This window comes from Engraulis encrasicolus, chromosome 2 (genome assembly GCF_034702125.1).
Source record: "Engraulis encrasicolus isolate BLACKSEA-1 chromosome 2, IST_EnEncr_1.0, whole genome shotgun sequence".
Taxonomy (NCBI): Eukaryota; Metazoa; Chordata; class Actinopteri; order Clupeiformes; family Engraulidae; genus Engraulis; species Engraulis encrasicolus.
The window spans coordinates 16,531,513-16,549,306 of record NC_085858.1 but is presented as its reverse complement, the minus strand read 5'-3'; the positions used below and the strand labels follow the sequence as shown (position 1 = coordinate 16,549,306).

At 45.4% G+C, this 17,794-nt stretch overlaps 1 protein-coding gene and 1 long non-coding RNA gene across 2 annotated transcripts; one reads left to right on the top strand and one right to left on the bottom strand.

Annotated features, from left to right (window-relative positions):
- The first annotated feature begins 94 nt into the window (after positions 1–94).
- On the top strand, positions 95–17,381 carry ddx42 (DEAD (Asp-Glu-Ala-Asp) box helicase 42). The gene is made up of 18 exons (XM_063223300.1): positions 95–184; positions 1,125–1,346; positions 3,101–3,254; positions 3,975–4,033; positions 4,344–4,380; positions 5,426–5,578; positions 6,282–6,386; positions 7,297–7,416; positions 7,935–8,111; positions 9,612–9,740; positions 10,135–10,234; positions 10,683–10,730; positions 11,127–11,224; positions 12,350–12,626; positions 13,734–13,960; positions 14,099–14,209; positions 14,533–14,682; positions 15,052–17,381. Exons 2-18 carry the CDS (start codon positions 1,132–1,134, stop codon positions 15,742–15,744), a joined length of 2,853 nt encoding a protein of 950 aa, XP_063079370.1. The 5' UTR covers positions 95–184; positions 1,125–1,131; the 3' UTR covers positions 15,745–17,381.
- LOC134469186 (uncharacterized) lies at positions 13,019–14,558 on the bottom strand. The gene is made up of 3 exons (XR_010038943.1): positions 14,477–14,558; positions 14,065–14,167; positions 13,019–13,174 (listed from the first exon to the last, which is right to left on the bottom strand). It is a non-coding gene; the product is annotated as an uncharacterized LOC134469186 (long non-coding RNA).
- Positions 17,382–17,794: the final 413 nt, after the last annotated feature.

The window sequence follows — 17,794 nt, the reverse complement described above, 5'->3', positions numbered from 1 at the left end:
CATTTCAACAGCGAGGAGGCGAGTAGCACGCTAGCCATTGGTCCTTCGATTTCAGAACTGTCGCAAGTATTTTACGTCCGACACAAAACTGGCTAGTGACATGACGTAGGTAGATCAGAGTCGAAAGACGAGCATTCTGAAGTGGACGCAGTAAATATACTTTTCCACACTGTAGAATTGCAAGGTAGAGAAAATGTATTAATTCTGTATTAGCTGTGTCAAAATTAAGCGAATAGTGTTGATCTGGCAGTTTACATTTTCATTTAAACCCGATTAATTAGCAGCAGTGCTCTCCACACCCCCCACTACACCCGTATGATAGCTAGCACGTAAACCTTGCCATTGCTGTGGCCTCCCGACGATTTAGGTAGAGCTCTGATAACTGTCTTGGTCGCACATAAATTGTTAGGTGGCTCTCATACATATATCTTTGGATATTCTAGTGATTGGGAGATGGCCATTAACAATGTATATTGTGATATGCAATGTAGCTCGGAATTTACTGTATTGGCTTGGCATTAGCTAATGTTTGCATCTTTCCTCTTAGTGGCTAAAATGGTAGCGCGCTAGCTCTCACAAGTTCCAAATGCGGGGCAGCTAGAATGTTGTTTCATTGCAAGACTGTTGATGGATAGCGTCGTTGTCACTCGTCTTGTGTGGGGGGACTCCTTGCTGGGATTTGGGTGTAGAGCTCTATATTATAATAGGCCTTTGCTATCTAGCTAGACTTGCTCTTAGCTCTGATGGAAATAAATACTGCTTGGTAAGGTCTGGCAGACCTTATAATTTGATAAAGCAGAACGCTCAGATCTTTGTATTTTGACAGGTTCTATTTTGACAGCTCTTTACAAGTATATTTATACATATACATATAAGTTGATATACATATCGTCTATTTAAATTTCAGTGTTGGGTATTGCTTAACAGCATTGACCTGTAATTAAATTCACTTCATGGTGAGATGTGCATAGATTAAGTTCTCTGTGGTGTGTGTGTGTGTGTGTGTGTGTGTGTGTGTGTGTGTGTGTGTGTGTGTGTGTCTGTGTCTGTGTGTGTCTCTGTGTGTGTCTCTCTGTCTGTCTGTCTGGTTGTGTGTCTGTCTGTGTGTGTGTTTTCGTCAAAAGCTACAGTATGAACTGGAATAAGGGAGGCCCGGCGGGCAAGCGAGGCTTTGGGTTCGGGGGCTTCGCTCTTGGTGGGGGAGGCAAGAAGGAAGAGCCCCTACCGCAGAAGTCCCACACTTCCTTTGGCGCATCAGGCTCGGCTGGAGGCTATGGCAAGAATCAGCAGCTGCCTGCCTTCTACAAGATAGGCACCAAAAGAGCTAACTTTGACGAGGAGAATGCGTGAGTGTCCTTAAAGTCTTATGTGATACTAAATGATACATTTTAAGCACAGCTCGATAGATGGGTGAATATTTCATTCGTAATGGACAGCAGCAAAGGAGAGTAGAGTTGGGCTGCCGGGACTCAAACTCAGACCTTCTGGGGTACCTGGTGTGTGACTGAGGTGTTCACGCACAGTCCGCCCCCTCGGGGTCTCGAGCTTGCCACCTCCTAGTCCAGTGGTTCTTAACCTTTTTTTCTCAAAGCACCCCCTTACCTGTGCTCAAGACAAGCCGCGCACCCTCAACACAAACTTCTACACGTGTATACACTAAAAAATGATTTAAGTGATTAATTACAGGTTTGGATTTGGCCTGATTATAATACTCACTAGCAGGATTTTGGTCACAACCTCAACACAATTAAATTTCCGCGCACCCCCTGGAATCTCTGGCGCACCCCCAGGGGGTGCACGCACCCCAGGTTAAGAACCACTGTCCTAGTCAACGCAGCAGTTCGGGTAGGGGAGTCACAGCACGATACTGCTGAGTTAAAGGACCTGTCTTGGGTGACCAGAAGTCCCGAAAAATCGGAACAGCTGTATGTAAAATAAGTTAAACATAATGAGCAAAATGTAGCCTACTACTGTAATAATAAATTCATTTCCGAAGGACTTTCAATCATCCATGTCGACAGGGCTTGTTAGTATTATTAAGCCATGTCTTAATAGATCTGAATTGCCTTACTATGTAATCATAATTAGGGCCCTAAATTCACTTTTTTTACCACCAGCCAAAATGCTGAATAGATGTAAATCTTACCTGCCAAACACACACTCACTAATCGGGTAAATTGGCTAGTAAGTTGGTCTTGTCTACCAGCCAAACTGAAATTTCACCAACATTTGGCCAGTTGGCTGGTGTTAATTTAGAGCCCTGATCATAATTTTTCAATAATGACCCAGAACGTCCTGAACTTCAGCGAACACCCTAGACCCGTTCGATAGCTCAGCTCTACCGATACTGTATGAGGCTTCGGGAGGGAGGTTTACTAATGTTCCATGCCACACTCTGCTAGTTGGCCCCCGTTTTGACCAGACTCCAATTTGCAGTTAATGTCAACATATTGATAAACATATTGATGCGTGCGCACATACACACACATGCGGACACACACACACACGCACGCACGCACGCACGCACGCACGCACGCACGCACGCTCGCTCGCTCGCTCGCTCGCTCGCTCGCTCGCTCGCTCGCTCGCTCGCTCACTCACTCACTCACTCACTCACTCACTCACTCACTCACTCACTCACTCACTCACTCACTCACTCACTCACTCACTCACTCACTCACTCACTCACTCACTCACTCACTCACTCACTCACACACATACAGCTAAAAAAAACTAACAACAACTAATACAGATATGCACAATAAATACACACACACACACACACACACACACACACACACACACACACACACACACACACACACACACACACACACACACACACACTGTGCATGTACCAATGGCCATACAGGTATCTGAGTCATATGATGGCAAATGCATGTTCAATTTGTAATAACACTGTAACAAATAATGGATGCTGACCTACAGTGATGAAGAAGAAACAGTTCTCATTGGTTAATCTCTCTCTCTCTCTCTCTCTCTCTCTCTCTCTCTCTCTCTCTCTCTCTCTCTCTCTCTCTCTCTCTCTCTCTCTCTCTCTCTCTCTCTCTCTCTCTCTCTCTCTCTCTCTCTCGTACAGGTACTTTGAGGATGATGAGGAGGAGGCGAGCTCCAATGACCTGCCCTATATTCCGGCAGAGAACTCTCCGTCGCGGAAACAGTTCCAGTCTGGAGGCGGAGGGGGCTCAGACAGCGAAGACGATCCACTGGATGCCTTCATGGCCGAGGTCGAGGTGAGAGGAGGAAAGGGTATTATTGTTGGGCAGCTTCCTGGAACTCTTAGCAATGACTTTCTAGTTTTGTCCAGGTCTGCCTGTGTTGTTTTTGCTTGCTTGGCTTTTTTTGATCACTTTCTGCTATTTTGTAGCCTAGTAAGCTAGACAAATACGCAGAGTGGCCAAAAACTACTTTTGTCTGATGAGATTTTGTCTGGCTCAGACCAATTATTTAGGAAGGATATGGAAGAAGCCCAGTGTTCATGATCAATTGCAAAGCTGCATACTCTACAGTGTCTGCTTACATTTTATTTAAAATATTGAAGGGTAACTTCTGCCAATTTCGACATGCAGTTGTAATGCTGAAACTACCCTGAATGTGTCAGTAGCTGAGATTTTTTTTTTTCTTCAGCCATTTCCGAGATCCTGGTCATTGTAATGGGGGCAGGCGTTTGTTTTCAAAAAAACATCTTGATTTATTCCCAATAACATCCAAAAGGTTATGCAACATCAGCAGACAACTAGCAAACAGCGATACCTTTTGGGATACATTTGGAGTAGGCCTATGTTAAGAACGATATTAATGTAAACAAAATCTGCCCCCATTAGAATAGCTTCGATGTCGGAAAGGCCTGAGTCGAAAAAAAAAGCAGCATAACCGGATACTGACAAGTCCGTGAGCAGCATATTGAAATTGGCTTAAGTTATCCTTTAACATATTGTTATTTTTTCGACCAGAATCAAGCTGCCAAGGACATGAAGAGATTGGAGGAGAAAGAGAAACAGAAGGCAGCCAAGTAAGTGATGTTCTAAATGGTCTGTCCTCTTTGTCCTGTCCTTTTTATGTCTACCTTAGTCAGGGGTAAGAGATGTGGTATTCAACAGAAAAAAAAATTGCCTCAGGGTTTGTCTATATGTAAATTTAACCTGAGGGCAGGACAGTTAATTGGCTGTAGGGTAGGAGAGATGGGTTTGGGGAATGGAGAGTTTTTTTTCTGGAGAAGAGCTAGGATTCATTCAGTGGAATTTGTTTGTTGGGTGGGGGAGTTGTCACGGGTGATCGAACGAGTCGCAGGGAAGTTTTTTTTCTCCGCTCTTTTCTTCCAGGGGTATACGAGATGACATTGAAGAGGAAGATGATCAAGTGAGTGAGCTTGCTACTTTTCCATCACGCATTACTTCTTATGGCTACCAATTCCAAATGACAGGACCCCCTAACTTTCTTTTTTTTTTTAATTCTTTACTAATTCACTGCTCTCTTTCCCAGTCATGTCTATGTAGCTTTTCTTTCATTCGTAAATTCTTTAATTCCTAGATTTCTTTCTTTGTCTATCTGGTCCTGCCAGACTGGGAAAATGAGTTGAAGGCAATGACTGTTGATGATAATGACAGCTGTTATATGCAGGGAGTATTCCGGTTTCAAACAGAGTGTTGGCAGTATTCTGTGTTAAACCAGTTCCATAATATTCTGTTGACATGTTTGGACGGGCAATGTGCTACGGGAAAATTCATCGCGTATTACTATATTCACAATGAATTAAGAGTTTACATGACTCATGTGCAAACCAAATACTGCCGATATTCCGTTTAAAATTGGAATATTCCCTACATGTAAATATGCTCATTGACTTTTGACACTAAGAAGCTCTCAGTGAATGAAGTGTATCTGAACTTGTGCCATTATCTAGATCTATTCTTATAATGTACCAGTGTCCTTCCCGTTGTAAAATATCCATTCCTACTAAAGATTTAAAGTATTTTGTTGGGAAATAATAATCAGAAGCTATACTCAAGATTATTCTTCAAATGGATTTGATGGATTAAAGTTATATTGTAGTCTCTAGCCAGAGTCGGGTCCCAAATAGAACAAAAAGTTCATTAATAAATCTCCCCACAAGTGTGATGAAAATCATAGTGGCAGTGACTGGGACCTTAATGACTCTAGCATTCGTTTGCAGATTATTGATTGTTGGTTCTAGCCTAAATGTTGTCCATCCCCATGTCTGACACTGTGTGATGGTTGCAAAAAGAGGCTCCAGTGCGAATCTCTATCTGCCTGTTTTGTATGTGTTGTCGTAGCTCTCTTTGTGGGTGTGAATGTATTGAATGTAGGCATAGCGTATGTGTGGTGCACCCGCTTGTGGATGCGATGTAACGGGCGGTGCTGTGTAATGCTGTGCTGTGTGCAGGAGGCTTATTTCCGCTACATGGCTGAGAACCCCACAGCCGGCCTGACCCAGGAGGAGGAGGACGAGAACATCGACTATGACAGCGACGGCAACCCCATCGCCCCTCTGGCCAAGAAGATCATCATGCCCCTGCCACCCCTAGACCACTCTGAGGTAGCAGGCCACACCATTGATGCATATCAGAGTTTCCCCCAGCATTTAAGCCTCTTTGTGGGAGGGCCTGTTCACTCTTTGCAGAAAACACTCAACTACATCATAACAGTGCTATAAAAGTACAGAGAGCTTTAAGTAACAGATTAAGACTTAGTCCTTACAGTTTTGGTGACATTTAGGTTATAACATAAGCTCTGTGCAAATATTGATGATCTAATTTGCCAAGTTGCTTCACAAAAACAGCACAAACGTTTCATTTTTGGGGCGCTTCATGTCATATTTCATATGCAACTGTGGTAAACACTGTGAAGGCCGCTGTACTATAGCTGTGTGTTTCTGTTTTGTTTGCATCGTGGTGTATCTATTATCATTGGGAGACATGGAATGCTAGGACATCTGAATGCCAACTGATGTAATGATAAATACATGGTATCTTTGTGTTATTATGTGGCTAGCGCAAACTGTGTTGGAGTCTATCTACAGCTGTGACTTTCTTGGCATTCGACAATGTTGAAAATCAGTATGATTTTTCACTAACAAATTATATATATATATTTTTTACAGTGGTATTATTAACATTAGTTAATTGTAATTCTTCCCTGATTATGCTTTTGTGCATGTAACATGTTTTTTATGAACACCACAGCAGCTCTGAGCCCCTCCAGCTTACTTGTATATGGGTTGTTATCTCTTTCGCATACAGATCGATTACGAGCCCTTCGAGAAGAACTTCTATGAGGAGCACGAGGAGCTTAACAGCCTTACAGGAACACAGGTGGTGGAGCTCAGACAGAAACTCAACCTAAGGGTGAGTCAAGAATCTCTCTCTCTCTCTCTCTCTCTCTCTCTCTCTTTCTTTCTTTCTTTCTTTCTTTCTTTCTTTCTTTCTTTCTTTCTTTCTTTCTTTCTTTCTTTCTTTCTTTTATTCTCTATCTCTCTTTCTTTCTCTCTTTCTTACTCGCTCTCTCTCTCTCTTTCTCTCTTTCTTTCTCTCTCTCTCTCTCTGTGGCTATGTCTCAAATCACGCACTTGTGTCAGTGCACTGACAGTCATGTCGTGGAACGTTGTGGAAAATGTTTACAGTCGTGGAACATTTTGAGCACTATGCTGTACTGTGACCTCGCTGCAAGTGACGACTGAGCGTGGCATTAGCTCGCCAAAATATCAGTTGGCTACTGTTTTCATTGTCTGGTGCTTGTATTTCCATTTCCTTCACCCCAAAGGACAACAATCACATATATAATACTTTGGTTGGCATGAAAAGGTTGTTGTCCCATCAGCTTTACTCACAGAATTAGGAGACTGTTGACCATACTCCTCTACTGAACAGAATGCCACATTTCCTCCGTGTCATTGTCAATATGGCCGCCGTTTAGTGCGTGCAGTGTCCATCACTCAAGCGCAGCATTTGTCCGCCATTGTTAGTGGAGCATCCTGGCACTTTCAGTGCACTGGCTCAACCGAAATTTTCTGCGTGAGCGCCCTAGGCACTGAAACACAGTGCCCGAAGTGCACAAGTGCGTGATTTGAGACACAGCCTGTGTCTCTCTCTTCCTCACTCACGTCAACACAAACACAAGTGTTCTGACAGCCCTGAATTACATGAGTCATGATGATCCAAATACGACGTCCACAGATGAATGTTTCCCCAGCTTCCTGAATGTTGTCTGTGATCCTTCTCCTCTAACAGCTGTCTGTCTGTCTGTTGTGATTGACAGGTGTCGGGAGCGGCGGCCCCTAAGCCGGCAACGAGCTTCGCCCACTTCAACTTTGACGAGCAGCTCATGCACCTGATCCGCAAGTCCGAGTACACTCAGCCCACGCCCATCCAGTGCCAGGTACGCTACGCTACGCAGTGCACCAATGGGGGTGAAATGTGGGTGCTAAAGCAGTTTTAAAGGAATGCTAGGAATTTGCCTGCAAACCTAATCTAGGAATGGTTTACAGGAGCTGAAATTGTTTATTTTGGGGGGAGTTAAACCTCATTTTGATTGGAAAGGCAGTAGAACAGAAATGAGTGATAAACAGGTACCATGATGTTATGCCAGAACCAAAGTGTGTGTTTGAGGGGGAAAAGAATGCACTTTTTCTATGAACAGGGCTGCTTCTTATCTTTCAATTGTGCTAACGTTTGGCCAGCACCTAAATTAAAATAAGTAAGTCTTTGTCTGTGTACTCTTCTCCTTACCTTTTGGCAATTCAGTGAAACTGGCCATTGTTTAAAACTGACTTCTTGCGAATTTTGAATGTCTATAGTGTAAATGGTACATGTGAATAGTAACAATAAAATACGTTCTGCTCTACACTATTGAGTCATTTAAACAAATTGATTCCTCCCCCCGTCCCCTTACCCCAGGGTGTGCCCATTGCCCTGAGCGGCCGTGACATGATCGGCATCGCCAAAACGGGTAGCGGTAAGACGGCCGCCTTCATCTGGCCCATGCTGGTGCACATCATGGACCAGAAGGACCTGCAGCCGGGAGACGGCCCCATCGCCGTCATCGTCTGCCCCACCAGAGAGCTGTGCCAGCAGGTGAGCGGGAAGGGGGGAGTGGAGAAGGCTGGGCGGGGGTTTGAGATGGGGGGGAGTGGAGAAGGCTGGCCGGGGGCTTGAGATAGGAGGAGTCTTTTTTTTTTTTTTTGAATATTGCCACTGTGCCCCCTCAGAGAGCTATGGCAGGTTCAGAGAAGAACAGAGTGGAGAAGAGGGCCTGGTGGGTGTTCGCGTAGCAGTATTAGTAGAGATGCTTAATTTAGTCTGAAGGAAACGAAGCCTCCCACCAGAGAACTGTGATAGCAGGTAAGCATGGTAGTAGAGAAGGGGGTAGAGGTGGATCAGAGATGAGGAGTAGGAGTTGAGGCACCTTTTTAACTTGAATGAAACAAGCGAGGTGCCAGCAGGGAGGCATAGCAGACGAGTAGGGGAAACAGGCAGGGCATTTGGGGAGTAGGAATAGGAGATAAGTTAACTGGGTGGAAATTAAGGGGCTACATGGACACGTTGCCCCACCAGAGCGCTATGGCAGCAGGGGAGGAGAGCAGAGGGGAGGGGGCCTGACAGGGGATAACAGATGAGGAGTCCTGACTCCTGTGGCACTCTCAATTGGCAACATTTAAAAATCCTTCGTTACATGTGCTTGGTCACATCAACCCTGTTAAAAACGAGTAGTAACTTAATTGATTTTTGAGGGGAATTAACAGGTTACATACGTATACTACTTTTGTGGGTACCATGTGAGTACAGATATCTCCCGAGAATGTAGTCAAACAGAGATGTGAATCAGAGATGAGTAGGTGAAGACCTTCTTTTTTGATGGAAATTAAGGGACTATACAAACATCCTGCCGCTATCATTGGCACCAAGAAGTAGAGAGATTAAACGAGGTAAAGGGAGAGATGGAAATTACTGACTGAGGCAAATTATGATCAAAGGTGTCGACTGTCGAATCTTTGGCTAGTGTACTTCTTTTTATTCCAGCCCTAAGGTCTCTTGTCCAAACATCTTCAAGTTCTGAGAGCCGATCCTGGAGGCTCAGGTGAAACCTCTGCCACTAAGCCAATAAAAAATAAGTCAAGTTGCCTTTGGCTCTAGACCTATGTTGTCCTTGACCTTGATTAATGTGAATCAGCACATACAGGCTGCTGTGTTGAAATGGCCAAGCCAGTGCACTGCAGTGAGTCTGTCTGTCTTTGTACATCTGCCAAACGCCTCATGGTCTACAAAACAGAACACCTTTCAGCCAGACACGGTGAAAACGACCTGGAACCTTCAAAAGCTGTAGTTCAACCTCACCATTTGTTTCATTTCTTTAATCAGTGGTGCTTCAGTTTCTGAATCTTTCAATGACACAAAATTTGCCAGCAAAAAGAACCACTTTGAGATACCAATTCCAACATTTTGTCACAAATTCAGAATGGTATGTTGACCAGAGTTATTTTCCAGACAGACACTCAGATACGCATAGGCCCTTGGCAGAGGTTTTTTAAAAAAATGATGCAATGCATTGCTGACTAAATGTTGTGTGTGTCGTAGATCCATTCGGAGTGTAAGCGCTTTGGGAAGGCATATGGTCTGCACTCGGTGGCCGTGTACGGAGGAGGCAGCATGTGGGAGCAGGCCAAAGCTCTACAGGAGGGCGCCGAGATCGTGGTGTGCACTCCGGTAAGTGTGCCACTGTGTGTGTGTGTGTGTGCATATTTGGCTGCTGGGTACAGCCAATTTCCATCCATGGTGACCTTACATTGCTCTCTCTCTCTCTCTCCCTCTCTCTGTCTCTCTCTCTCTCTCTCTCTCTCTCTCTCTCTCTCTCTCTCTCTCTCTCTCTCTCTCTCTCTCTCTCTCTCTCTCTCTCTCTCTCTCTCTCTCTCTCTCTCTCTCTCTCTCTCTCTCGGCCTCTCTCTCGGTCTCTCTCTCTCTCTCTCTCTCTCTCTCTCTCTCTCTCTCTCTCTCTCTCTCTGCCTCATCTGGTCCATCCATCTATCTCTATCCATCGCTCGCTCTCTCTCTCTCTCTCTCTCTCTCTCTCTCCCTCTCTCTCTCTCTCTCTCCCCCTCAGGGTCGTCTGATTGACCATGTGAAGAAGAAGGCCACCTCTCTGCAGCGGGTCACCTACCTGGTGTTTGATGAGGCCGACCGCATGTTTGACATGGGCTTTGGTAAGTTGGGGATAACGGCTGGTCAGAGGATCACCTCCATGGCAGTAATGGTGAGGTACAGACCAAGAACTTAATGTTGCAGTCAGAATGGAGTTGCCCGAGTAATTGTATTATATGTCCATGAAAATGGTCACCTTGAAGGCCACTAGCCCTCTCATCACCTGGTTGTATTTATAATGGCAAATTGAAACAAATTGATAACTTGGTGTTCTGTAGAAGTGACTAATAGCAAAAGTAGTCAACTGTGGTTGTCATGTTCATCTTTCATAAAGTCTCTGGGTTGCTTGTAAGTACGCTAATAACCTGTCTGTGTTGTCATTGGAGTTCTCTGGTGATGTAGATGGCGCTCTTGCGCTTGGTGTCTGTAGTGCTTTGTACACAGTCAGCTGCTGTTTGATAATGAATTAGTTGATGCTTGGTTGGTGAGAAACGTTTCCCTCTCTTTCAGAATACCAGGTTAGATCCATCGCCAGCCACGTCCGGCCAGACAGGCAAAGTAAGTAGCTTTTTATGTTAAATATAGATTTATGTGTGAGACTAAAAACAAAAGAAAATCTACACAACTAGAAACCTGAGATTTAATTCTGTACATTTATCTGTACGTTTCTAATATTGATTATAACAGTCCTTGAACCCTTATTACTTTGTGAGTGCATGAGTGTGTGCGTCTATGCGAGTACTGCACAGTATGTGTTGTGGCAGTGGCTGCGTTGGGTGATGGTGGCTGTGTGTGTGCCACAGTATGTGTGTGGCAGTGGCTGCGTTGGGTGATGGTGGCTGTGTGTGTGCCACAGTATGTGTGTGGCAGTGGCTGCGTTGGGTGATGGTGGCTGTGTGTGTGTGCCTGAGCATATGCTCCTCTCACCATGCTCTCCTGGCCACCTCCCTGCAGCTCTGTTGTTCAGCGCTACGTTCCGCAAGAAGATCGAGAAGCTGGCACGAGACATCCTGGTCGACCCCATCCGAGTGGTGCAGGGAGATGTTGGAGAGGTAACACGCACACGCACACGCACACGCACACACACACACACACACACACACACACACACACACACACACACACACACACACACACACACACACGCACCCTTTTGCACTGAGACAAACCAGATTCTGGTGCAGTTACTTCATCCTAATACAATGGGTATGGTAGACGGACTCCTCATATGGTAACATTACAATTTCAAGCCCAAGACAGACAGATATGGGTAGTATTTATTTGGTACACGTAAAATATCACTGAAACTTAATATCGATATGTGAGAGAGAAGAATAGGAACAAGATTAAAATGACCAGATACTTGGTGGTGTACAGACCGTGACCTCAGCGATACAGATAACCTACTATACAAGCCAGTAGTATTTCGCATTTCAATAGCACTTCAAATCAAACCGTTTCAAAATGGATACTTAACCTACCCATATCTCGTATGTATCTAAATCCAATGCTGAATTTTTTTTTATTTTTTTTTTCCCGAATTGATTAGCCAGAGTTGATGAGTCATTAGTAGAGTGGGGGATGGAGGATGTGACAGAGTGTGATTAATGGAGGTCGTGTGCTGGTGTTATAGGAATGTGAGAGGGAGGCTGGGTGCCTCTTTGACTGAAGAGGACTTTTGTTAATGCAGGGAGCGCTGTCCTCTGTCTCTCCTCCTCTGTCTCTCCTCCTCTGTACTTCCATCGCATTCCAATGGCCTCCTCTGTCTCTCCCCATCTCTCTCATTTATGCCTAACCTCTTCAATTGTCTCTCTCTCTCTCTCTCTCTCTCTCTCTCTCTCTCTCTCTCTCTCTCTCTCTCTCTCTCTCTCTCTCTGTAACTGATCTCTATCAATCTTTCACTTTCTTTTTCCCGGTCCACTGGGTTCGTTTACATCTGTCTGTCTGTCTGTCTGTCTGTCTTTCTTTCTGTTTTCTTTCTTTCTGCCTTTCCTTCTTTATTTATTTGTTTATTTTCTTTCTTTCTTTCTCTCTGAATTTTGTTCTTCCGTCCTTCCTTCCATTTGTTCTTTCTCTTTTGTCTTTTTTTATCCATGTGATTTATTGCTATTTTCCCTCACCTCTCTCTCTTTCTCTCTCTCTCTCTACCCCCTTCCACCCCTCTCTCCTCCCTCCAGGCCAATGAGGACGTTCTGCAGCTGGTGGAGATTCTGGGGGCGGGCGTGGACAAGTGGGGCTGGCTGACGCGGCGGCTGGTGGAGTTCACCTCTTCCGGCTCTGTGCTCATCTTCGTCACCAAGAAGTCCAACAGCGAGGAGCTGGCGGCCAACCTGACGCAGGAGGGCCACACGCTGGGCCTGCTGCACGGCGACATGGACCAGAGCGAGAGGAACCGCGTCATCGCCGACTTCAAGAAGAAGAGCGTGCCCATCCTGGTGGCTACCGACGTGGCAGGTGGGGGGAAGCTCTGCTTTTAAAAAAAACCACACACACACCAGTGTTTCCCACAGATTTTTCGTTGAAAGTATTTATTTTTCGTTATACTGTTTATTTTTTGGTTAAGCAACTTTTAGAAATAACATTCACAACATGAAATCTTTATCTATTCAGGAGACCTAGTCAAGGTGGTAGGTGTTTCTTGTTAAGGTGTCCGCCTTAGCAATAAAGTGCTGGGGGGAACCCTGCACACACACAATGATGATTTGTGGTATTTTTTTTCCATACACCTCAGTTGGCAGGTGAATTTCTGATGACCGATGGGTAACTGATCAGAAAAATAAATATATGTAAAACTGACACTCACTAACCATTTCACTTAAGCTTTATTCACAATATTTCAGTTTCAGTTAAACCTTCATTGGGTAAATGTACGGTACAATGACAATAGGTTGTAAATAAATGACATGTTGGCAACATACGTTCTGGTTCTGGTTACCTTCAGACTTGTCCATTTTCAGTTGACAATTGTTTGATTTGCTGGTGGGTGAAGTGAAGATGCTCAACTGCAAGTCAGAAGACAGCAGCTGGATATGTAACTGATATTAATATCAATGCAATATGTACATACATATTGAATGTGCGCTTGGGTTTCAATTGAAAATTTCGATATACAACACCTCCTTTGTCATGTGACTAAATGTCTTGTGTCTCGAGTTGGGCTAAAGTAATGGTAAGAACATTTGGTCTAATACCAAAGAAAGTTTGATCTATTTAAATTCCATAAAAGGACGTACACAGGCAAACGGCCATCTTGCCACTGACAAAAACTGTGATCTGCTAACTTTGTGTTGCAGTATTGTCGTAGGCAGGTAGTGCAGGCTGAGTGGGAACGGGAGACTTCCTTTGTCTTATCTCTTCTGACAAATTGGAACCATGCACAATGCCAACACCTTTCTTACCTTTGGAGTTTTGCTTATTGAAAACAAATCCCAGAAACGCCATGATGGATGAGCTCTGTATAGGGAACGTACCATTTTTTACCAGTGATTGTTCTCATTTTATTTCAAATGAAGGTTTTTTTCTTTCATTTATTTTTCACTCACTTCTCTTTTCTTCTTTCAGCCCGTGGTCTGGACATTCCCTCCATCCGCACGGTAGTGAACTATGATGTTGCCAGAGACATCGACACGCACACACACAGAATCGGTCGTACCGGCCGTGCTGGAGAAAAGGGTGTGGCCTACACCCTCCTCACCAACAAAGACACTACATTCGCTGGAGACCTGGTCCGTAACCTGGAGGGAGCCAATCAGGGTGTCTCGAAGGACCTGATGGACCTTGCCATGCAGGTGACACCAGATCTCACTATTAAAATGGATACTCCGAGTCCTTTCATTGGATACTCATTTCAGTGTTGTCTGACAAAAATCCCTAATGCCTTTTAAGGATTCACCTTTTGTCTTCCTGCTTTTCCATGTTCCAAACAGAATTCCTGGTTCAGGAAGTCTCGCTTCAAAGGAGGGAAGGGGAAGAAGCTGAACATCGGAGGTGGTGGCCTGGGGTACAGAGAGAGACCTGGTCTTGGAGCAGACATCTCGGTACGTTTGGGTGTTTGCACATTGACCATTCAAATGCTTTAAAGTCTTTTAAAGTTCTTTTCCACTGCCGGTTTTCTGGTAGGCCTACAGCTAGACACAGTGTGACTCTGCTGCCATTTTATGCTTTTCGATTGAGCTGTCGTGCCCGATCGAAAAGCAAAAAGTGGCGGCCAAGACGTGCTGTGTCGAGCTGTAGGCCTAGCAGAAAACTGGCAGTGCAAAAGAGCCTTTAGTGGTTTGGATTGAAATTTTGTGACTTGTACTTACCTCATCATTGTTTAGAGAGCAGAGGCTTGTCAGTAATGTAGTGTAATGTTGTACAGGAACACGGTGGTGGTGGTGGTGGTGGTGGCGGCGGCGGTGGTGGTGGTGGTGGGAGTTCAGCATCGGCAGCCCTCGGGAACTACGAAGCCTACAAGCCCTCTGGGGGAGCCATGGGAGACCGCATGTCAGCTATGAAGACGGCTTTCCAGGTAGCCTCTTCTCTCTGAATCTGCTTCTCTTGCCAGTGGATTCATTCTGGCTCATCTCACTGATTTCTGCTTATGCGTTTTCACCTAGAAGTATGTTTGTAGAAGTCCATGGTTAAAGTCTGTGATCAGTGAATCAACTTGACAGTCATTTCCTTTTTCTGTAATACATAATGTAATTTTGCCTTTATGTACTATACTATTGTCTGGAATTTGTCATTGGTTTCTAATCACATTCATTTATGAAACATGTTTATTTCTGGCATAGAATCATTTCATTTTTCTGTAATACATCAATGTGTAATATGTTGCCTTTATGTACTGTTGTCTCCCATTTCACATTGGTTTCTAATAACCTTTTTTTCCCCGCAGTCCCAATACAAGAACCACTTTGTGGCCGCGTCAGACAACGCCCCCAAGCTCTCCACCAAGTCCAGCAGCACGTCTGGCTGGACCAGCGCGGGCAGCCTGAGCTCCATCCCCTGCGGAGCTCCAGAGGGTCTGGACCGCCCCGTCCACATGTCCCCCATGGCCATGCCCCAATCCCTGTCCTCTATTCCTCCACCACCACCACCCGCCGCCCCATCCTCCTACAGCTCCATGCCCCCTCCGCCCTCCCTCAGCATGGGCACTAAGATGCCAGGCTTTGCCAGTGCGGGTTCCCTCAGCTCCGTGCCCGCCGACGCCTCCCGTGGAGACCGGTACGGGGATGACCGCGGCGGCAGCAGCCGGCACGGAGGAGATCGAGACAGGGAGAGGGATCACGAGCGGGATCGCGGGGACCGCGGGGACAGGGACCGCGGGGACAGGGACCGGGATCGTGGTGACCGGTACGGGGATCGGGACAGAGACCGCCATGGCAACCGCGACAGGGAACGTGAACGTGATCGCGACCGCCACGGCGATCGAGACAGGGACCGCGACAGAGATCGCTACGGTGACAGCAGAAACGGTGACAGCCGGAGGGATCGCGAGGGCCGGTCAGAACGGGATGATCGTGACGGTGAGGCCGGATTCGCCGTCCCCGACCTCCCGAAGCGCAAGAAGAGCAGATGGGACAACTGAAGAGTCCACGTCGAAAAGCAGATGCACCACCACCTACTCTTCCAACAACTACAGCACTCAACGTGGGTGGAAAAACAAGAGTGTGGAGACGGGGAAAAAACGGCAACATCTGCCTTTTTCCCCCCTCTCTCTCTCTCTTTCTCTCTCTCTGTTGCTTTTAAATTATGGACTGAATGACCATGGGGAGGTGCTGTTGCGGTTGGAGGAGCCCGAGAGTGCATCTGTTATCTAACTAGAACTGCATAGCCAGTAGCAAAAACACCAAACGCTACCATCTCCACTTCTCTTGGATGAACAGCACAGCACATACAGTAGCCTCATGTCCCCCACCCCACCTCTCGTCTACCCATCCACCCCTGATGATGAGGATGGAGAGGACGGACCGAGAAAAGGGTTTTAAACATGGGACTTCACCGATGAAGTGATTCAGATTGAAGAGGCTTTTTTTCCCCCGGAAAACTGTTGTTGCCGTCATAGCTGATGTTTTTATATCCCTCCTCAAGTCTCCTAGGGAGTATGCAAAGAGCCTGTTTCAGTTGTAATCCAGGTTAAATTAATCTTGAGGTAGTGGTAAATCATCTAATAGAAGAGCCTGGAATCCTTATTTTCTTACCTAAATGACGCCTCTTGGCTAACAATAAGCTATTAGTGCTATTCCAAAAACCTGGCTGAGATCAACCTGGCTAAATTAGCTACAGACGGTGGTAATCCTGCAAGTAGATCGCCTACGCGCGTCATTTAGTTAAGGAAATGAGGAGTCCATGCTCTTATATTAGCTGCTTTACCACTGCCTCCAGGTTAACTTAGCCTAGATTTCTACTGAACCTCTTGGAATACTGCCCAGACCCACTGGCGTCCACGTTAACCAACGTCCTCCTCGGAGTTTCTCTGTAAAGTTTGCCGTTTGTATTGTACCTACCAAGTCATTTTACTGTGTTGATACGAAATACTTAGTTAGAACTCTCTTTGAGTTGTTGAGCTTGAAAATCTTTTAGCTGTGCCTTTGATCAGCGCACAGGGATTGTCATTTGTCATTTGTTTTTTCTTCTTTCTTTTGGTTTTGTTGTTGTTGTTTTTTTAAGGAAATTGTTAAACAAGGGACTGTACAAAAAGAGAGTGTATGTAGTATGTGTTATACGTGTGCGTGTATAAACTTGTGCATAGGACGAGACTGCATCATACACACAGTGAGAAGAGGAGGCTTTTCAGAGAAAGAAAACGGGATGTCTATTTTGTGAATTTCTGCTGTACTGCTAGGTAATCTCTGACTGTTCATTCAAAATGTCATTGCATTAATGCAAATACATTTATTGTGCAGTTTCGTCAACTGAAGAGGCCGCAGACAGTGGATTAGACTATGCTAACACACAAAGCTCATTTGACATGCTAGCAAGTGTTATTGTACAGTAGGCCTACAGGCATTCTAAGGACATAAGGTACACAAAACAGAAAATCTATTTGAACAAACTCCCCTTGTCCTTTTCTCTTCCGGACATGATTGCCATGTCTGAATACAGCCGTTATTGGGTGTGTTATCTTGTTTTGACTACTTTGGTCTTCTACTCCCATTATTGTCATAACTCTGTCCATACATTGGTGATGGCAATGTAGCTTCAATAAAGTCTCTCTTCTCTTTCTCTGCGTCTCTATCTCTTCCCCCTGCCCCGCCTCCCCATCACCTCAGTGTCTCCCTGGTCACGTTCCAATATGCGACCTTGCGTCCTCCACTTGGGCTTATTGCCTCGTACCAGGAAGTAATACGTCGTGATGACATCACTGACGACAGCATTATATTTCAATATCTCGCAAAAGCTCAATTGTGAAGTCATTTTCTCATTTTCAAACAGGATGGCAAATGAAGAATAGTCCCCCAAAATTTGTTTTGGCTAGGCTGACAGCGGGGAAACTTAATTGTGTTCTCCACGGAGGCGGAGCATCAGCAAAACGTGAGGCCGCAAGCCCAAGTGGAGGACACAAGGTTGCATATTGGAATGCACACAACGTGTTGTTCAATTACCGCTGTCCTCAGGAAGCCATAAAATGGCAACAG

What these genes read in the sequence shown, in the direction of transcription:
- ddx42 (XM_063223300.1), top strand. Translation starts at nt 1,132, where the DNA reads ATGAACTGGAATAAGGGAGGCCCGGCGGGCAAGCGAGGCTTTGGGTTC. An exon ending in CACCCCTAGACCACTCTGAG is followed by an intron (nt 5,579 to 6,281) that starts GTAGCAGGCCAC and finishes TTTCGCATACAG; the next exon opens with ATCGATTACGAGCCCTTCGA. An exon ending in GACAGAAACTCAACCTAAGG is followed by an intron (nt 6,387 to 7,296) that starts GTGAGTCAAGAA and finishes TGTGATTGACAG; the next exon opens with GTGTCGGGAGCGGCGGCCCC.